General features: G+C 39.2%; 1 protein-coding gene across 8 annotated transcripts in view; it reads left to right on the top strand.

Annotated features, from left to right (window-relative positions):
- Positions 1-18,216, top strand: part of RUFY3 (RUN and FYVE domain containing 3) — a 72,309-nt gene extending 54,093 nt beyond the window's left edge. For 4 of the 8 annotated variants that reach the window (XM_055315305.1, XM_055315300.1, XM_055315302.1 and 1 more), the window contains 9 exons: positions 1,476-1,559; positions 3,502-3,669; positions 4,564-4,661; positions 8,765-8,884; positions 10,575-10,674; positions 12,354-12,433; positions 14,295-14,322; positions 15,090-15,158; positions 16,821-18,216. In XM_055315305.1, coding sequence (XP_055171280.1) covers positions 1,476-1,559; positions 3,502-3,669; positions 4,564-4,661; positions 8,765-8,884; positions 10,575-10,674; positions 12,354-12,433; positions 14,295-14,322; positions 15,090-15,158; positions 16,821-16,964 — 891 coding nt within the window. In that variant the 3' untranslated portion in view covers positions 16,965-18,216. The other 4 variants (XM_055315301.1, XM_055315303.1, XM_055315306.1 and 1 more) reach the window with 2 other exon arrangements.
- The last annotated feature ends 1,934 nt before the right edge of the window (positions 18,217-20,150 follow it).

Here is a 20,150-nt window from a genome sequence, read left to right as displayed (position 1 = left end):
GTGTTAATGTGTGAGCAGGGGGAGGGGAGCCTCTACTCTAGAGGACTGTTTGAAAGCAGCAAGCACTTGCACACATCAAGCGCACTGTTTTTACTGAGACTCCGTGCAGAATCGGGTAATGATGGAGGTTATGCAGGCATGAGGCCGCCTGCAGATGCGCTTTGGCTTCACCACCACCTCTATCTATTGAGAGATTTCAAGAACTGGTCTCACTCAATTTCTTACTGTTATATACTAATGATTTGTACTATATTTAAGTGTTAAATTTATTATATTAAATATACCACTGTTTTCAGACCATGTTACTGCTTTGTAAGAAGTGTTTATCTGGTACCAGTGGAAGTTACCACGTAAATGAGTTTTCTAGATGACTTAATCTCTTAAAGTATCAAACTTGTTGTATATGTCTACACAGATTTTTTGCAAACCTTTTATGTACTACACAGTCTTAGGCAGCCTTAGGTAGAGTATATAATTCAACACATCATTAGCCCATTATGATGACTGAAGATCCTAATTATCAATATCGACAATTCTATACTAACTTATGACGCTGCTGGAATTGATAGAGCTTCTAGCACCTATACTTAAATGTTTCCAGATTGCTCTGGGTGCTTTATCTCTGCTTTAATGATCTCACTGGCATCTCTTGTTTCTCACTGCTATTTGTATTGGGGTCTCCCCACTCCTTTTTATCTGCATGCTTCTAACCTTCTGTGACCTAGGAATCCAAATTTATCCATAGTTATTAAAGTTGTTCCTAAAGAGTAAGCAGCAAGGGCAGCCCCGGTGGCGCAGCGGTTTAGCGCCACCTGCAGCCTGGGGTGTGATCCTGGAGACCCGGGATCAAGTCCCGTGTCAGGCTCCCTGCATGGAGCCTGCTTCTCCCTCTGCCTGTGTCTCCGCCTCTCTCTCTCTCTCTCTGATGAATGAATGAATGAATGAATGAATGAATAAAGAGTAAGCAGTGAGGCTCTGAGTGGGGACTAAGCGAGGCTCTGAGTGGGGACTAAAGTAGTTTTCTATGAGTAATGTGTTTAATGTGTGGACTCTGTGAAAACTACTGTGACTGCTCAGAAGAATTTTCTGGTGACCTACTTATTTCAAGCAGTGATCTCTCTGGGTGGCTGAAGACTCCAAATGTGAGATCTATGGAGAAGGAATAGACTACTGTTTGAACCTTTGGCCTAATTCTATTTTACAGTGAATGCTACTTTGTTTTTAGAAGATGACTTTTAAGACTTCTTCCACTTGATTTGGTAACCTGTCTTAGGCCTTTAAACAAAATGGCAAGAAACCCAATTCTGCTGAGAATTTTTTATTTACTAAGCTGCTTCAGTTTCTTTGTTGTCTTTATTCATTGTTATACCTGTTTAATTAAATATAATCATTTTCCCTTACTAAACAGCAGTGCTATGTATAGATTTTTTTTTTAAAGCCTTAAATATATGTACTATTTTATTTTTCTTTTTAAGGGTCCTAAGCAGGACAGAACTTCAGAAGGGCAAGCACTGAGTGAAGCCAGAAAGCATTTAAAGGAGGAGACACAATTGCGACTGGTAACTTCACTTATGTTCTGTAGTTCAGGAACCCATTAAACATAAAGGCCCACTTAGAGGTTTGATCTTACAGACCAGGCTCAGGAAAATTAGTAGTGGTTCAGCAGATTTTTTTTTAGATCTAAGAAACTGTTTCTCACTCTTCCTTTTTTAAATTTTGAGTATATTTATTATGAATATAATTAGCCATAAAGACAAACTTTCATATGGTTGATTTTTACCTTCACTGGACATTACTTGCATAAAACATCCTTAATCAAGGACCTTCCTCCATAGGAAAGGCTAGCAGCTTATTGATTAATACAGTGGATTTTGCATATTGGAAAACTGTAGAAAGTTTTTAATTATGTGATTCAACTAAAATGGGATCTAGGAAGCCCTCTTAGCTAAGTCTTATTAGCGTGGATTTTTTTCCATATCATAATATTTGCTAAAGAGATTGTTGTGCATACAGAGGCCTTCTGTAACTCTTACAATGATAACTTTAGTTGCTTCTAAGACTTCTTCTTTTTTCTTTTTTTAGTTAATTTTCTTTATTTGAGTATTGTTCAGACACAGTGTTACATTAGTTTTAGGTGTATGTTTCTCACTCCTTTTAACCCATATCCCCTAAAATGCTTTCCCAGTCCATTTTCTGAGTATTCTCAATAGCCAACAGGATTTTGCTAATTTTTTTTTTCTTTTATAGTTTGTGTTACAAGAACATTAGGTGTATGGAACCTACTCTTTTAAACTTTATGATCCTCACTCCTACTCCAGTCCTTACTCTGCAAAGATTGTGATGTGTCTCTTTGGAGGGGGGTGTGTGTGTGTAAATGTATAATAATAATATTCCTGTGATAGATTTTATCCAAGTTTTCGTATTCCGATACATCCCTGGTGTTTGGTAAATTAACTCCTCCTGCAATTTTGATGGTATGACAAACAAAAGAATCTCCCACAACCAATAGTGTCTCTGAAAACAGGGAGAAGCCTGAATATAAAGGTGATTTAGTTAATACTAAAAATGATCACCAAGTAAGTCTCCAGAATAGAATTTCAGATGTTCTGAGAAAGCGGCAATATAATTTTAACGTCCTTGAAATAATTATCATTTTTCTCCTATGTGTTTATGGATTAGATCTCAAAATACTTTCTATAAGATCCTAGAAATAATACATGTCTGCATTTTAAGAAGCAGTATCATTAAATCATGCTACCTGTACACAGAGGAATACCTCAATTAAGTGACACATGGGACTTAAAAATCTTACACAAAATTTTCCACAGCCTTTTGTCACAATAAGGTACATGGTTGTTCAGAAGGGAAGGAAGCCAAGCAAGTAGGTCCTAGATAAGCCCTAGACGTAGCATGGATACAGAAGAACCTCAGATCTTTGTATCTTTGATCATCCAAATAATGTTGCATTAATAATAGTTGAACCAAAAAGTGGTTTCATGTTAAGTTAATATAAAAATTCAGTTAGCCATATCGATCATTCCCACTTACTGAGCTGTTTACACTGGGGACCCAGAGTATCTTTTGGGTTCCTTGGGCTCTTGAATATGTCAACAACATCCAAATTGAAGAGACTTGCAAGTGCTTCATTTTATGCTGGCTACTGTAGTACTTTATATACATTCTATAATAAGACATGACACCAGTTGTCTTACTATAATGAAGTGCCTCAAATGTGTGTGTATTTTAGACATATTAAACAGGACTGTCTCTGGCCTACTAAGTTTTTCAGGTTTGTAAATTATTGAGTAAATATTTTTATATTTTTATAATTATCCTAATTACTATTCTTGTTTATATCCTTGCATTGAATGATAGCTTGTACCTATTTTGCCAAAATATTCAGTCCTGAGAGTTTGGAATTTACACCTTTTCCCTTGGAATTTCATAGTTTGTACTTAGTTGAGGAAAGAGAATAAGCAATTTATTTACTTTTGGGGGCAGGATGTTGAAAAAGAACTGGAGATCCAGATCAGCATGAGACAGGAGATGGAATTGGCTATGAAGATGCTGGAGAAGGATGTCTGTGAGAAGCAGGACGCCCTGGTGTCTCTGCGACAGCAGCTGGATGATCTCAGGGCTCTCAAGCATGAACTTGCCTTTAAACTGCAGGTAGGGGCAATAAGGAATAGGCTCACTAGCTCTAAACTCCCAGGGTTCCCTCTGCCCCTCTTGTTCTCTAGAATCACACTTTACATACTAGAGGGAAAAGTCACATCTCATTTTGAGGCGAGCTGCCTACAAACCACTTTAGAAGTCAGACCATCATAGGATTCTGTGTTGCTGTTCTGGAAAGCTATGGCTACTTTTCAAATTTTAGTGGGAAAAGAGGTCTTTCTTATCCTATAAGATCATTTCTATACTTTAGCCTAATCTGCCAACTGAGTTATATATTCCATTAGCTTTTTTTTCATTCTTTATTTAAATTCAGTTTTTAACACCTACTGTATTATTAGTTTCAGGGGTAGACTTTGGTGATTTATCACTTGTATATAACACCCAGTGCTCGTTCCATCAGGTGCCCTCTTGAAAGCCCATCACCCAGTTATCTGATCCCCCATTCACCTCCCCTCCAGCAACCCTGAGCTTGTTTCCTAGAGTCTACCATCTCTTAATGGTTGCTTCCATTTTCCTCTTATTTTATTTCTCCTTCCCTTCTCCAATGTTCATCTGTTTTGTTTCTTAAATTCCACATAAGTGAAATCATATGGTATGTGTCTTTCTCTGACTGACTTGTTTTGCTGAGCAATATTCCATTAGTTCTTATACTGAAATATAAATTGATGAGCCTTCTGATGTTCAGTTTTGTGACAAAGCTGCATATAGCAATACTAGTTTTGAAGGTTGCTTTTTATTTTTTCTCCATTTGGGAATTAACTGATACACAAATATGTGAGCATTTCTATTTCTCAATTTCCCACTTACCATTAGGTTCAACAGGCATGTGTGATTTATTTCAGGATTTTATGTTCTGTGTACATCACTCATACTTCTTTCCCATAACAGAGTTCAGACTTAGGAGTAAAACAGAAAAGTGAATTAAACAGTCGTTTGGAAGAGAAGACTAATCAGATGGCTGCTACCATCAAACAACTCGAACAAAGGTAAAAGTGCTATTTCTTTAGTGAAACATTTTGGGCTTTCACTACACGGTAGGAGGGAAGAGAATGTGTTTATGCATTTGGCAAACAAAGTGTATTAAATTCTCCCAACTTAACACCAGACATGCTGGTAGAGAGCCAGTTAAATTTTGTGTTTCTCTAAGATGTCACTGAAAACATAATTTTAAGAAACATCAGCCTCTTGAGAGGCTGTTATCAACAGCAGAACAAGAACACTCTGACATAATCCCATTTCAGTATCATGTTGAGGGAGGGATATAGATACAAGGATGAAAGCACTTTTAAATATGTTTGCAGTTTTTTTATTCTTCATCACTAAAGTCTTGGAATGCACTCATGCTCATGATGCCAGGATCCTGAAGGCCCTTCTCATACTTTAACTCTTTTCTCTCCTCCTTCCCGTCTCCCTTGTCTCTCTTCTTTCTCCTGAGCACTTCTGTCGTGTCCACTGTCACCCCAGCCCACCATCTTAGATCTGTCTCCAGCTCTGTCCCTCTCTGGAAACCAGTCTTGAGTTTTCATCAGCTTTGACCAGCTTTTCCCGATGGGTACCTACAATTCAGTCTGCCTGAAACACATTCCTTCTCTGTGCTGCTTTTGTTTCTCTATATGACTGAAACCACCATTTTCTTCCTGGTGACTCAGCTGCCAGGAGAAATGGCTGAGATTTCAAGATTGAAGGAGCCCCGGCACCTACGGTCATTCTGTGTTAACAGTCTGCGTTGTGACCTTTAACACCCACTGATGACCCTTCTTTTGTTTGAGCCAAACTACCCGTGCTTGCACTTTCCCCTTCCATTGCCGGCCCTGATATTTCCACCAGTTAGAAAGGCCCTTGCTCTTCCCACTTCTTCATTCTTTAGATCCATTTTTGACACTCAGGCTCAAATGCCACCACCTCTCCAAAGCTTCCTCTGTGGCTGCTGCTCAGCTAACAATCATATACCCATTTGTCCTGGTTGGAATTCCTGCAGCCATCTGTACCTGTTCATATGCTTTCTCGTCACTTTCTGCCTCATGTTATAGCCCTTTACATATGTATCTTCTGATGCGAGTGTGAGTTCCTCAAGTCAGTTAATGAGTTTTTAAGTTCCCTTGTTGGATCCTAATGCCATGAACATACAGGGCGTTCACTTAGCAGATGCATGAATGAACAGATGAATGGATGTCTTTTATTCAGATAAGTCTTGACCAGGGAGGGTCCTGAATGACACTGCACATTAATGGTGACTCACAAGTTAATTCCAAATAAGTAAATACGTTTGAAACTTCTGGTTTGGCCAACTTTACGTAAAAAGGAATCAGTCTATCTAGAAAGCTCTCTAAGTGCTTGCTCATAAGCAGTTGTATGTTTATGATTTTAACAAATTAATTTTGGTGTTCATAAATTGTGTTTCTGAAATGTGTAGAATCATTTTTCAGTGGTTTTTTTGACTTGGCATTTGAAGTAGACAGAACTAAAATAATGACTGACTTCAAATTTTAAGCTGACTTAATCTCTTGCTATTTTTGTCTTTCCCGTTTATTCATTTTTCTCATTCCCCTTTCACTCCATTTTATTTTTATTTTACTAATTTAGTGAAAAGGATTTGGTGAAACAGGCAAAGACCTTAAATAGTGCAGCAAATAAACTGATCCCAAAACATCATTAGGCATTTTGCAGTTGGTCACCTCTCAAGTCTGAAGTACAACTTAATTGTAAAGAAAGAAATCTGAAAGTTATTACATTTAAGTTCTGATTCTATATAAAATGTCACCAAAAATTGACTCTGAATTTGTTGGTTTTAAAAAAAAAAATTTGATATATAGGCCGTGGGTTTTTTTCTTCTTTATTTTCTCCTCAGAGTTAGAACATTTAGTATAGGTTCTTAATTAATTGCCAAATAAACTTTGAGAAATTACATCTGAGTTGACCAATAAATAAACACACCATTAAAAAAAAAAAAAAACACCTAGGGATTGGACCCTGTGTGCATATATTATTGATGCCTTTACAACTCAGCCCCAGACAATATCAGATTCTAGGTGCGCTGTCTGTACCAGTGAGCCTGCTGTGCCACTGCGATGTGGTGAACTGGAGGTGACAGCCGTATGGGCTTGAACTCTTCTAAAGTAGCTCTGTCTCCTAGGCCATGGCCCCTTCCCACTTTCCTTGTGTAGGTTTACCCCCCAAGCCACGGATAAGTACTTAGTATTTCACTACAGTTCTGTTCTCAGTAACTAAGATTGCTTGCAACTTTTTTGCCTTAGTGACTTTTGGGGGGAAAACCCGCATCCTTACATTTCTTTAAAGTACATAGAGATAAAGTTAGTGATTTAGGTAACTTATGATAACATAATAATGTGGAAGCTTGGAAAACCCTCCTAATATTTGTCATCTTCTACCTCTGCCATTTTCCTGCAATTCCACTTCCTATTTAGGTAGCTCAGAGAAAATAATTTTAATGAAAAAAACTCATCTCCTATAAAAAAACAAACAAACCGCACAACACTACACAATTTTCAAATCTATCCTGCTTTTCCTTTTGGAGTAAAGACAACAAGGTATAGACATGGGTGATGGTTTTCCACCGTCATTTCTTGCTAGAAACATTTCCTCCAGACTTTCTATTACTCTCTGTTCCGAAGGGAGATTTGCTAACATCTCCGGGAAACTAACAATCTAATTATTAGAGAACCATTTCAGCGTAGGAAATACATGATAAACTCTTTATTATTATTTAGTCTAAAAATAAAAATTCCCAGTAGATATCCATACACAGTAATTAGCAGGGCTTCTTTTTCTAAGTGACCACAGATCTACCCCTTTCTAGGCTTTACATTGTAAATAATCCTATAAATACTTGGATTTTTTTTAATGACTTTTGATTTGGGGGAACAAGCTTTACATAAGCCTTCATTCCTTCAAAAAGTTTTGACAAAAATTTTCTCACTTTGATATGATTTGCAGCATTTCAGCTGCTTAGGTGGGAACAAAGATAACCCCCCTTTGCTTCTAGCTTTTGAAACTCTTTACCTTCTTGGAAAAAAACAGAATTAAGAGAGTAAGACAGATTTCATGTGTGCTTCTGTAGATCCTTACAGACTTGAACCAAAGTCAAGTCAAAGAGCATATGACCAACCTCATGGAATAACCTGTGCTCTTGAACTTATTTTAGTTGTTATAATTTTGCACCTGTTCGTACTTCATCAACCTTTTGTGGTGATGAATTGCCTTTTCTATGAGCATTTGGGAAGAGTGCTCAAACACTAAAGCATTTCAAAGACTGCAGATAGCATGCTTTCCAATTCTATTCTATAGAGCCCCAGATGTTTCACCTTTTAGAACATGCTTCTTTAGAGGTGCAAAGTTATGGGATATATAGAAGAAAATATTCATTAGAATTTTCCAGAGAATATGATCAGGACTCTTATATAGACCCGGTGCGAAGTTGTTTGTCCACTTAGTCACACACCACCTGGTAGGAATGGAAAAGGAAAGAGATGGCCAAACTCTGACAGAGGCTTTTCCTTTTAGAAGAACTCAAAGCCTAGGTAAGGGTTAATGTATAATGTCAGTGATTTAATATAATTGTGATATAGGGAAGGGACCAGGAAAATGTTCTAATTTCACATATAAGAAGGTAGTTGCCCGTTTGCAAGTTCCAGTTGTGTGTGTAAAGCAGAAATATAAGGTACCAAACCTATTAGGAAATAAACACAAAAAAAGTGGATTTGACTTTAATTACTGTGTACTTGAGGTTGGTTTTGGATATGGATTTTCTAAAAAGTGATGTTTTATTGTTTATCATCTAATGGCTGTAAACTGTAGTACTAGAATAAAAAAAAAATGGAAAATCAACTTTTCCTCTGCCTGGTTCACCTTCATCTTGCTTTTCTTTTAGAATTTTTTTCTCCATCTCCCCACCCCACCCCACCCCACCCCACTCCTGTATAATTTCTTCCCCTGTGTCCTACAAAGCTTTTTTCCCCTCTGTCTCTCCATGCCCTCTTCCTTGGGTTGCTTTATTTTGTGTTGTAAACTTGGTCTTCCTCCCCACCATGGCTTTTGTTTTTTATCACGAGTTCATATGGCTCACATCCAGATTGCGCCAGGCTGAGCGGGGCCGCCAGTCTGCCGAGTTGGACAACCGGCTCTTCAAGCAGGACTTTGGAGACAAGATAAACAGTCTGCAGCTGGAAGTGGAGGAGCTCACAAGGCAGCGGTGAAGAGAGGGCGGCAGGACCTGCAAGGGTGGTCGTGGGTAATGCTAAGGCTAGCAGTGAGAGAAGGGGGGTCCCATGATCCAGCCCTCTCCGTTCTGTCTCTGCGATGTCCTTTCTCTGGAATTAGCATCCAGGAAGCTTCACATATATCAGCATTCCCAAATCATGTCAACATGCTTTGCGATCAAAGAATTAGGAAGGTAGAACCTCAAGTCCCAGACAAATAGAAAGGGATAAGAGAATTAGTAGCCAACCTAACACTAATAACAGTATTCCCTACATTTTTACTGTGTGCCAGAAACCTTACAAATTACTACGTAGGCATTTTGTCCTAATACTTCCCATCAATCCTGTTAGTAGGTCACCGTATTACCCATTTTCAGATGAAATTAAAGCTTATATGGGTTCATTTGTCCAGATCGACACAGTTCAGCTAGTAAGTGGCAGCACTTTAAAAGTCTTTCTCTGATTCCCAAGTCCTTAGCCACTCTTCCATATATTGTCTGTCAAATGAGACTCAATTCTTTGCCAAAGCCACTGACTTCAAATAAAGAAAAATTTGTTGTTCCATATAAAAGCACGTGGCTAGTAAGGACACTGGTGGCTAACAGTATAACTGGGCATTGAGGGATCCCTGGGTGGCTCAGCAGTTTGGCGCCTGCCTTTGGCCCAGGGTGCGATCCTGGAGTCCTGGGATCGAGTCCCGCGTCGGGCTCCCGGCATGAAGCCTGCTTCTCTTTCTGCTTGTGTCTCTGCCTCTCTCTCTCTCTCTCTCTCTCTCTCTCTCTCTCTCTCTCATGAATAAATGAATAAACCTTTAAAAAAAATAACTGGGCATTGAACATTAAAGAGAGACCAGCTAATTAAGATGAAATGGGACTACAGTGTTGGTGCTTTCATACTGTTTTCTAGTTGACATTTTGTAAATACTGTCTTGTAATTATAGTAAATCCTACTAAATGTCATTCAGTTGACTACAACTCTTTATTAAGAGTTAATATTAAATACTGATATTCAGAGTGGTGACCCATAGGCACTGGGAGATCTTAAAGCACATTCTTTTTTTTTCTTTTTTTTTTTAACATTTTATTTATTTATTGAGAGAGTGAGCACAAGCAAGAGGAGTGGCAGGCAGAGGGAGAGGGAGCAGACTCCCCGCTAAGCCCCAACCTGGGGCTGGATCCCATGACTCTGAATTCGTGACCTGAGCCAAAGGCAGACACTTAACCAACTGAGCCACCCCTCAAAGTACATTCTTTTTTTTTTTTTTTTTTTTTTTTTTTTTTTTTTATGATAGTCACAGAGAGAGAGAAAAGCAGAGACACAGGCAGAGGGAGAAGCAGGCTCCATGCACCGGGAGCCCGATGTGGGATTCGATCCCAGGTCTCCAGGATCGCGCCCTGGGCCAAAGGCAGGCGCCAAACCGCTGCACCACCCAGGGATCCCTCAAAGTACATTCTTAATTATCCAAGAAAAATCAAACATATTGTCTATATTTTAGTGTTAGTGGTTTTATTGTAGTGTGTTTTAGCACCTTAAAACTTGATTGTTCATATATATCTGGTAACTTTTTATTAATCAAGTATTAAAATTGAATTGCTGAGCTCTAAGAAAGGGGTTTGGCATTCTTTAGAGAATGTATGTGCAGAAATCCAAATTTTGATCCTTTTCCTTTCCTGCCCATCCCAGGCACCAGCTTGAGTTAGAACTAAAACAGGAAAGAGAAAGAAGGTTACAAAACAACAGGAGCATCCCAGGAAAGGGTTCTCAGAGGCCAGAACCCAAAACGGTAATATTTGTTATTACCTTGTTCATTTATTTTTAGAAGCTACCGTGACGAGCCAGACAGTATGCAGATGGCAGACAAAACCCAGAGTGAACACAAGGCCTTGATTCTCATGCTACCTCTAGATACTCTCTTTAACTTGATTTCACTTGGAAAAGATGATTCATAAACATGATTTTCAGTGACCCTCTTAGCCCTTTCACTTTAGGTTATTTTTGGTATCTTAATAGAAACTTGTGTTCCTTGGACTTCTGTAATATCTTTAATAATATGTTATAGTAATCCTTCCCAACCCTGATTTCCATTTAACAGAATTGTCTTAAATGTTGATTTGCTTCCATATGCCTTTTTCAGAATCATGAGGATTTCAGTTTTGGTAATACTCAAGGTACTTCTCTTGGGAAAACTAGAAGTAGAGTTGCTTGGGAAAAAGAAAGTAATACAGACCCCTTAAAGTGCAACAGTAGAAGTTTATACAGAACAGTCTTAAGAGAGAAACCCCCAGCTTATGCTGAGGAAGCGAAAATTGAGTGAGACCATCTCTGGGACCCAGGAAACAGGAGCCAGCCTCTTCAAATAATAAAATGAAAAAAGTATGGAATACCTTTTCTGTCAAAGACAAACAAACCCAGAGGAAAAAGTAGCTTCTTTGTTTATATTATATATAGCAAAGCAGGACAAATTTATAAGCAAGAAATTAAAATATCTAGAGAAAGAGATGCTAATTTGCTGGAGAATAGCAAATAGTCAACAGAAATTTATTATATAGTAGTCATTATTTATTATATAGTAGTCATTATTACTAATCTGAAGTGTGCAAATACTACTCTTTTTGTAGCATGGCACCTTTATTAGTTTAGTTTAGCAAACAAAATCTAATTAGATTTACTTAAATTCTTGGCCTGTCTTACCGTGCTTTTTCCAGTGAGGCCTTAAATTTCTCAATCTTGAATTGCTCTGCAGTAGGGGTTCCAGGAGTGTAAATGTTGACTTCACCTCCTTTCCTTGATACTTGAGTGGTCTGAGAACATGCATTCTATTTTCGGAGGCTGATAGATAGCAGCTCAAGGCAGACAGCAGTGTGTGTGTGCCACAGAAAGAATTTGTCACTAAAGTTGCCCAGGCAGGGTTTACAAGCATTGGTAAAAAAGCAGTTTAGAACTTTACATTGGTCCTTCAGAATAGAAAACTCCTCAAGCTGTGTAAGTTGTCACGGCATCATGGCAGTGGCTTGACTGAGTGTCCAGAGGATTGCAGTCGGCTAGTGCTTGGTTTTACCAGTTTTCTAGAGCTCAGCTGGGAGTGGGGGGGTGGAGACAAATACAGATATATAGAAGTAACTAAGATACCCTAAGAAGTAACTGGTACCTTGAGCTCACTTTGTAAATAATTAAGATATATTCTGAATTTTATTTAAAATATATTCTGAATTTTATTTGAATTACAAGAGTTAAGGAAAATACCTACTCTGAAAATCATTAGTTGTAAACTCAATCAGAATAATTAGTAAAGAAACGACTTACAGCAAAGAAAGAGGAAAAATATCTTGAAAGTTTAATTCCTTCCCTAAGAAAAAAGCTGCTTAGTTTTATACCTAGGCTAAAACAGTACAGGAAAAATAAATCTGCATCATCGTTTAGCATTCTGAATAATTAATAAATTGGGCTGTTTTCTTTTGGCAGGATGGGAAGCACAAAACTCAAGAGGAAAATGTTAAACTAAAAAAGCCCCTGGACGAAAGCCACAGGTGTTTGTTAATAAAGTACTAAGATAGAACATTATTTTGGGATGGCGGGAAAGAGGGGGCTTTTGATATATATTGGCAATGGCACAGAACAGACACTGACCTGTAATATCAACACTCCAGAAAGACCTTTTGACAGGGGAGTGAATAAATCAACCGGAGAACACACATGAAACCAACCCATTTAGTACATTTCAGAAGAAGCATAGGATCCCTTCAAGGAAGTTGACTTTTAACAAAGCAAAATATTACATAGTACCACTGCATTAAAAAATGAAGGAGGTCCAACTGTATAACATTCTGGAAGAGCCAAAATTACGGAGGCAGTGGTCGCCAGGGGTATGTGTGGATGAGCACAGAGGATTTTTTTGACAGTGAAAATACTGATACGGTACTATTATAATGATAGGTAAATGGTCTACATTTGTCCAAACCCCTAGAATGTACAATACCAAGAGTGAACCCTAATGCAAACTGCAGACTTGAGAAGTTAATGATGTGTTAATGTGGGTTCATCGATGATTATAACACCAGAGTTTACCCCTTTGCTGTGGAATGTTGATATTGGGGGGAGGGCAGGCAAAGTATATGGGGAATGTCAGGACCTACTTTCTGTTCAGTTTTGCGGTGAACCTAAAACTGCTCCAAAAATCAGTCTATCCTAGCAACAGCAGCAACAGCAAAGGACTCATGATACAGGTACTTGGCCTCCAAAGCCAGAATGATTCCAAAGCCTTGACATTTACTCCCTAAGAGAGCACGGCCTTATCCAGGACTAACCTTAAACTACCCTACAGGTCAGGGGGTGCATAAAAAGGAGCCAGAAAGGCTGTAAAATTAATGAGGGCTTAATAGAGCTTGGAGAACCGGCCCCATTCCAGACTGAAGCCTGGTCACTTACCAACAACGAGGAGTACTTTGGGTGCCAGCCTCTGATTTAGGCCCGGGGAAGGCGAGACCACACACTACCTATGTCTCGTTGTGCGGCTAAGAAGTGTGTTTCGCATTCATGATCTTAAAAGTGTCATTCTCCTTGGAAAAATTGAATCATCTATTTCTCCCTTAGAGATGAGAAAACTGAGGAGCACAGAGAGGCGAGGTGGCACACCTAAGTGGTCCCTGCTTCTCAGGTCTTCTTTGTTGACATCCTTGGTCTCTGTTCTCCATGTTCTCCAGAATAGCTGCTTCTGGAGCCTGTCTTGGCCGGAACAGCAATCCTTAACCATACCCATGGGATTATGGCCCAGGGAACAGCTTGAAAACCTAGTCACTCCAGTGGTCACGCTGCCACTCAGTGAAAGAGAATCTGAGCCCCTGTTGATCTGTGGTATATTATCCCCAGGACTGCGTCTCTTCCTCAATGCTGTTCCAAATTGGGAAAATCAGGTTTAGCCCAGCCAGGTCTCAGGAAGAAATAGTTCAGCCTCAATGGGTACACCTGTGGCAATCTCATTTGTTCCCCTTACACTGACTAATTTGCCAAAGTTTACATTTTAAGAACATTTGGAAGAAGGGACTAATACACGACCTATGACGCGTAGATTTCTATAATAGCATTACAAAACTATTAAAATGTATTGCATCGACCACTGGAGTTTTACAGGCTGGGGTACAAATGCTCAACTACTTTCTTTGAAAAAAGGAACATACTATAACTCCCAAGTCCATTTTTAAGCAGGAACCATAACGTGGGTCAAGCATCAGATTGTAATAGATTTAACAACCAAAGTTTCCTCTCGTTGGAGACCAAGACTAACAATTTGGTCACTCCCAACAACATAAAAGAACCATGGTATTGCTTTTTTCTGTGCTTTTGGGATGTCTATATTTAGAAATATAATAAATTGCTGTTTGTTACTGTTTTTAATCTTCATTGTAGGCTGCCGTCTCACCCCGTGGATGGACAGGTAATGGACTCCTGTTCACACATAGCTTGTATAAATGATGTGATTGGCTCTGCCGTCCCTAGCGGTACGCAGGCAGCATGGAAAGTCGGTGAATGCACACAGGCCCCTGTGGCCCCTCCTTTTAACAGTATCCTTAACAAACAGGCACTTGCCTGGAACTGTCCTCAGAAGTAGCTCAGCTCTGAGCAGCACGTCTTACTTCTTGCTTGAAATCCTCTTCGTGAGGCCTAAGAGGGCTCACTGTACCTCTTTTTCCCTTTGTTTCCCCTTCCATAAAACAGAAAAAAAAAATACTTCTTGATCACTTGGAAATAAATATAAATGGTTGCAAGATAATTTGCAAGTGTAATAGGATATGACAACTGCATGAGAAAGATGATAAATGTGGCCATGACTGAGCCATTCCGTTATTTATCCAATAGGTTATAAGAAAAAAAAGCCTAAGCCTACTCCTTTCCATTCTCGATGATACAGGAGGACAGGAGGAATGGAGCTTTCTTAAACTTTGTACTTCACACTCATATCCTTGAATTTTCTTTTTATAAATAAAATCACATTATTATAAAAACAAAAATAACTTCAAAGATAGTGACAGGATTACCAGAGTTGTATTAAAGTGTTAGGACCATATGTAATTTGTTTCTTTAGTTTCCAGATAGTCTATACTGTGTATTAATTTTGTGACTAAAAAAATGAATATTCTGAAAGTTTTGGTTTTTAATATTTCTGGGGCTAAGAGAAACTAACTGGCTCAATATGTGGTTTAGGATCAGCCACTGCTCTCTGAAAAGCCACAGATATGTCAGCTGTGCCAGGAAGATGGCAGCCTAACAAAGGTAACAGTGGTGAGAACCCAAAAGCCCTTCATGGGGATTTCCCTTTAACATAGGGATCTCGCTGTGTAGACTGCAGAGTGGGGAGAAAGGCAAAGGAGCAAGCATTTATAAAATAGGGATTTTTTTTCTGTCAGTCAGTAAATTCCCTTTAAAATAAATATAAATAATTTAAAGCATAAATTTGTAACTAAATGTTTTATTGAGTGCCTACTGTGTGCAATGTGCTATTTAACATGAAGAAAGTAATAAAGTGTAGGCCAAGTCCCTGTCTTATCTCCTTTGTGCCATCAGTTTATAGAAAAACCGCTTTAGGCTCAGATATTTTAAGTACATTTACATTTCTCAAAGTTACTCAAGTTGTAAGTCACAGAGCCCAGCTGCAACCTGACTTTGACCCCCAAATCAATACTCTTCTAATGCTTCATCCTGCTTAGAACAAATCAGTATTTTTTTTTGGCGGGGGTGGGGGAGGAGATCAACCTCTGTAAAAGAAATGAGCTGTCTACACCAAAACCACTTGTTTTCCCCATGGATCCTCAAGGGTCTCTGCCAGAGGACTTCCCCAGTCTTAGAGTGGGCAGCGTGGGGACGTTCAGGTACAGTAGGTGTTCTGATGGCCAGATCTTTGACCCGCTCACAACATATCCCCCAGCATGTAATATGGTGCCCATTTCATAGTAGACGCCCAAGAAATGGGCAAATCACTGTAAGAAACAAGTGCTTCAAGGAGATAAGGAAATGGGCCCAAATTCTGGATTCCAATCTGCATGCCACTATTTGTAATCATGCTGAATTTTAACAAGCAAAATTATAATATGACCTAGTCTTAAATTAGCAGAATCAGATAAAGATGAACTGCCTTTATAGAACTGAAATTATATAAATACGTCCCCAAATAAACAGCTAGTCTAATTCTGGCTTTTCTGAGGCCACGCAGAGTAACTGCAGTAGGTTAGAGGAAAATTCTTCCCAGGCTTTCAATAACAGTGACCCCTGCCTCTCCTGCACCCTCAGGAAGGTGACTTGTTTGGGAGAAAGTGGCATTATTAACAGGGGAAATTACCCTTCACGGCCTTCACAGCACAGGTCATTCTTCACCAGAGTGACCCACGTGCTGCCCCATGGCATGGCCACTAAAGATTTGAAGTGCTTAGTAAAGAGACTAACTTCCCTACAAAGCTGTGCTCCTGCTACACTGATCTCCCAAAGGATGTGCGTATAAAGCATTATAGGAAAACAGTAAGCACAGCACATCAGTGTTAGGAATCCTGCTCAGCAGCATTAACCCAGGCTACCCAGTTCTTTGCTAGGTCACTCGCCCTGCCTTCTATGGAGTATGCTTAGGTACTTACAAACTGGTAGCCCACCCAAAGGCGAATACAATGAATGAAACTATTCTAAAGATAAGTTGTGTGTTTTTATCTACTCTTTGGAATTCTGTTTCACTGCTTCCCTTCATTTAGATCTGAGAACTAGACAGCAAGCTCCTTTGTAGACAGAGATGGTGTGTCGTCAGGTACTATCTGCACATAGCACTCATTCAGCCAACACTTGATTAGGCATTTAGGCATTGGCCATTTACTGTTATTTGGCCTTTTACGTTCCATGCATCCGTTCACTCTGCTCTTCTGTTCCCCACCTAACCTCCTCTTCTCCTTGTAGAACGTGTGTAAGAACTGCAGAGGAACCTTCTGTAATGCCTGCTCAACAAATGAACTGCCTCTTCCTTCAAGTATCAAGCCTGAGCGAGTTTGCAATCTCTGCCACGAGCATCTGATGAAACAATATTCTTCCAGCCCATCGTAAGACTGGAAGCCAAGACCTGGACAAGTGTCTCTACCTGTGTTAGATGTCAGGATCTCCTAGAGCCCAGAACTCAAGAATCCACTCCAGCGTTGATAGGAGTGATTTAAATCAACCAGGTCCAGGGAGAAAAGGCAGTAGTTGGGGGTGCTGGAAATTTTGCTCTTTTTCCCTAATGACTGAATAAAAGTTACTCAGTTGAGCCTCCCTCTTCTAAACAACCCACACTGAAGGCTTTATTTTATGACGTCTTTGGAGGGGCTATTCATATTTATGCTAATAGGGATAAAGCTGCGATGGATGATAATGAGAGAGAAGGTTCATACAGATAAGAGAAAAAGGAAAATGATCATCTCTATTACATTTGCAGATTCAAGGGGAAAAGGATGTTAACTGAGATCAAAATGATGTTCTCTATTTTTCCCAGGTGCTGCTAGACAAACCTTGTTTCTTCTTCACCCCCACTGACTACCTCTTTAAAGTACCTACCAAACTGTGAACCCAGACTCAGGGAGAAGAAATTAAAGAGTAATATAAATTTTGAATGTACTTAAAACAATATAATTTATTATAGCTTCAGGACCAAAAAAAGGTCCTGGCCTACAAGTGTTTTAAATATCAGAATAAGAGGAACATTTGCCATTTCTTCACTTAATGACTCCAAAAGTAAACATCTGCCCTTTTCAGAATGTCCTACTGCAAAATAAAAGCCAACTCCCTTCCTAGTCCTTCTCTGCTCTCCCAAGTTATAAAATTGTGTTTTGGAGATAGGGTTTGACTCTGGCAACTAGGAGGTATTGAAAACAAAGCTTAGGTGTAAAGTAAAACAAAAATTTGTACATGGCCGAGAGCAATTAGCTCAGAATATTTATTAAATTTTCTTGAATAAGAGAACCTTATGCTGAGCCAAGAATTAGAACTGGTAGACCAGTTTCTTGGAAAGTGTGATACTCAAATATCTCTGTAGCAAACGCTTTGGGGTAAAAGCGGGAAGTGCATTCCACAAGAAAAAAAGTGGAATGTGCTATTTTGATTATGTTACATGTGTCTAGATTGTTTGATTCCAATTAAGACCTATGATTCTGTAACTGATTTAGAATTCTGGGGTGGAAACATCCTAGAACCATGGTACTTGATAAATTCTCCTGAAAAACGTTATAGCCCGGGAAAGAGTTGTTATTCCAGAAGTCTGGCCTGTTACATGGTGAAACTGAGCTTTAAGAGTACTAGGGAAAAATAAAATCTAATAATTCTAGCCTAGATTGTTGACTGTTTTTTTCCCCCTTTAAATAAAATTTTGTGTGTGATTCTTCACTCTTATTTTGGGCTATCTACATGTTTTCAGCACTGTTCTAGGTGCTATAGGTAATATGGGGAATTATCCTAAATTAGCAAAAGCTATTTTGTAATTAGTTTTGAATGAAACTAAAAAGTGGCAGCCCTGGACATGGAATGTAAGGAAGAAAAAGTAATTAGCCACTTGAGATTTTATTGTGACTTACACATAAGCTATTTAGCCCCCCCCTGCCCTTTTTTTTAAACAAAACTCCAAAAATCTCTTAGTGCAGCTGTCCACAGAACCAAGGGAACCAAGTCATGAACACCTTGACTTAACATTAGTTGCATGTTCCTTAAAAGCTGTTTTCCACTATTCACGGTACCATCAATAAGAACACTATTCCGAGGAATAAACAACCAAAGAAGCAAAAAGACTTGTACACTACACACTATAAAACACTGCCTAAAAAAATTAAAGATACCAACAAAAGGAAGGACACCCCATGTTTATGAATTGAAGACGATATTGTTAAGATGTCTATACTACCCAAAACCATCTGCAGATTCCATGTAATCCTACCACTTCCAGTATTTTTTGCAAAAATAGAAACATCCATCCTAAATTCACAAAGAATCTCAGAGGACATCCAAACAGGCAAAACAATCTTGAAAAAACAGTTGGAGATCTCATTTCTGATGGCAAAACTTGGTACAAAGCTATAGTGATCAAAACAGTTGGTAAAGAAACAAACTGTGGTACTGGCATAAAGACCTATACACCAATGGAAAAGAAGAGAACTTAGAAATAAACCTTCACATATATGGTCTAATGATTTTTGAGAGGAGTGCCAAGACCAGAGGGACTTAAAGGACAGTTTTTTTCAACAAATGTGTTGAGAAAATCAGATGTCCACATGAAAGGGGGGGTGGGGTGGGACCTCTACTATAACATCTACAAATATTAATGCAAAATTATTCAAAGGTCTAAACAAACGAGCTAGAACTCCTAGGGGAAAAAAAAGATTTGTGACATTAGATTTGGCAATAATTTATTGGATAAGGCACCAAAGGCATAGGCAACAACATGGTTGGACTTCAAAATTAACTTGTTGGAGAAATTGGAACTCCTGTGCATTGTTGGTAGCCATGAAGCCACTGCAGAACAGTAGGATAGTTCCAAAAGAAACAAAACTACCATGTAATATAGCAATTCCCCTTCTGGGTATCTACTATACTCAAAAGTGAAAGCAGGGACTCAAAGATACTTTATACACTTCTGTTCATAGCAGCATTTACAATAGCCAAAAGGTGAAGCGACCCAAGCATCCACTGACCATTTAAAGAATAAAATATGATAGGGCAGCCTGGAGGGTTCAGCAGTTTAGCGCCACCTTTAGCTCAGGGCGTGATGCTGGGGACCCAGGACTGAGTCTCACATAGGGCTCCCTGCATGGAGTCTTCTCCTTCTGCCTGTGTCTCTGTCTCTCATGAGTAAATAAATAAAATCCTTAAAAAATATATGGTAGATACACACACACACACACACAATGGAATATTATTCAGCCTTGGAAAAATTCTGATACATTCTACTACACAGATGAACCCTGAAGATACCATGAAACAAGCCAGTCATAGGACAGCTAGGACTCCACGTCTATGAGGTCCTGAGGGCAATCAAATTCAGGCACGGTAGAATGGTCGTTGCCAGAAGCAGGGGGAATGAGGCGGTGAAGAGAATTTTGGTTGACACACAGCTCTGCTAGAGGGTCTAGAAGCCAACACAGTAGCAGTGGGCACAATCCCATATCCAATCTTTCATTAGAAACTAAAGCTTGTGGGCAGCCCGGGTGGCTCAGCGGTTTAGCGCTGCCTTTGGCCCAGGGTGTGATCCTGGAGACCCGGGATCGAGTC

Source organism: Nyctereutes procyonoides, unplaced genomic scaffold (assembly GCF_905146905.1).
Source record: "Nyctereutes procyonoides isolate TBG_1078 unplaced genomic scaffold, NYPRO_anot_genome, whole genome shotgun sequence".
Taxonomy (NCBI): domain Eukaryota; kingdom Metazoa; phylum Chordata; class Mammalia; order Carnivora; family Canidae; genus Nyctereutes; species Nyctereutes procyonoides.
This window is presented reverse-complemented; position numbering and strand designations above follow the sequence as displayed.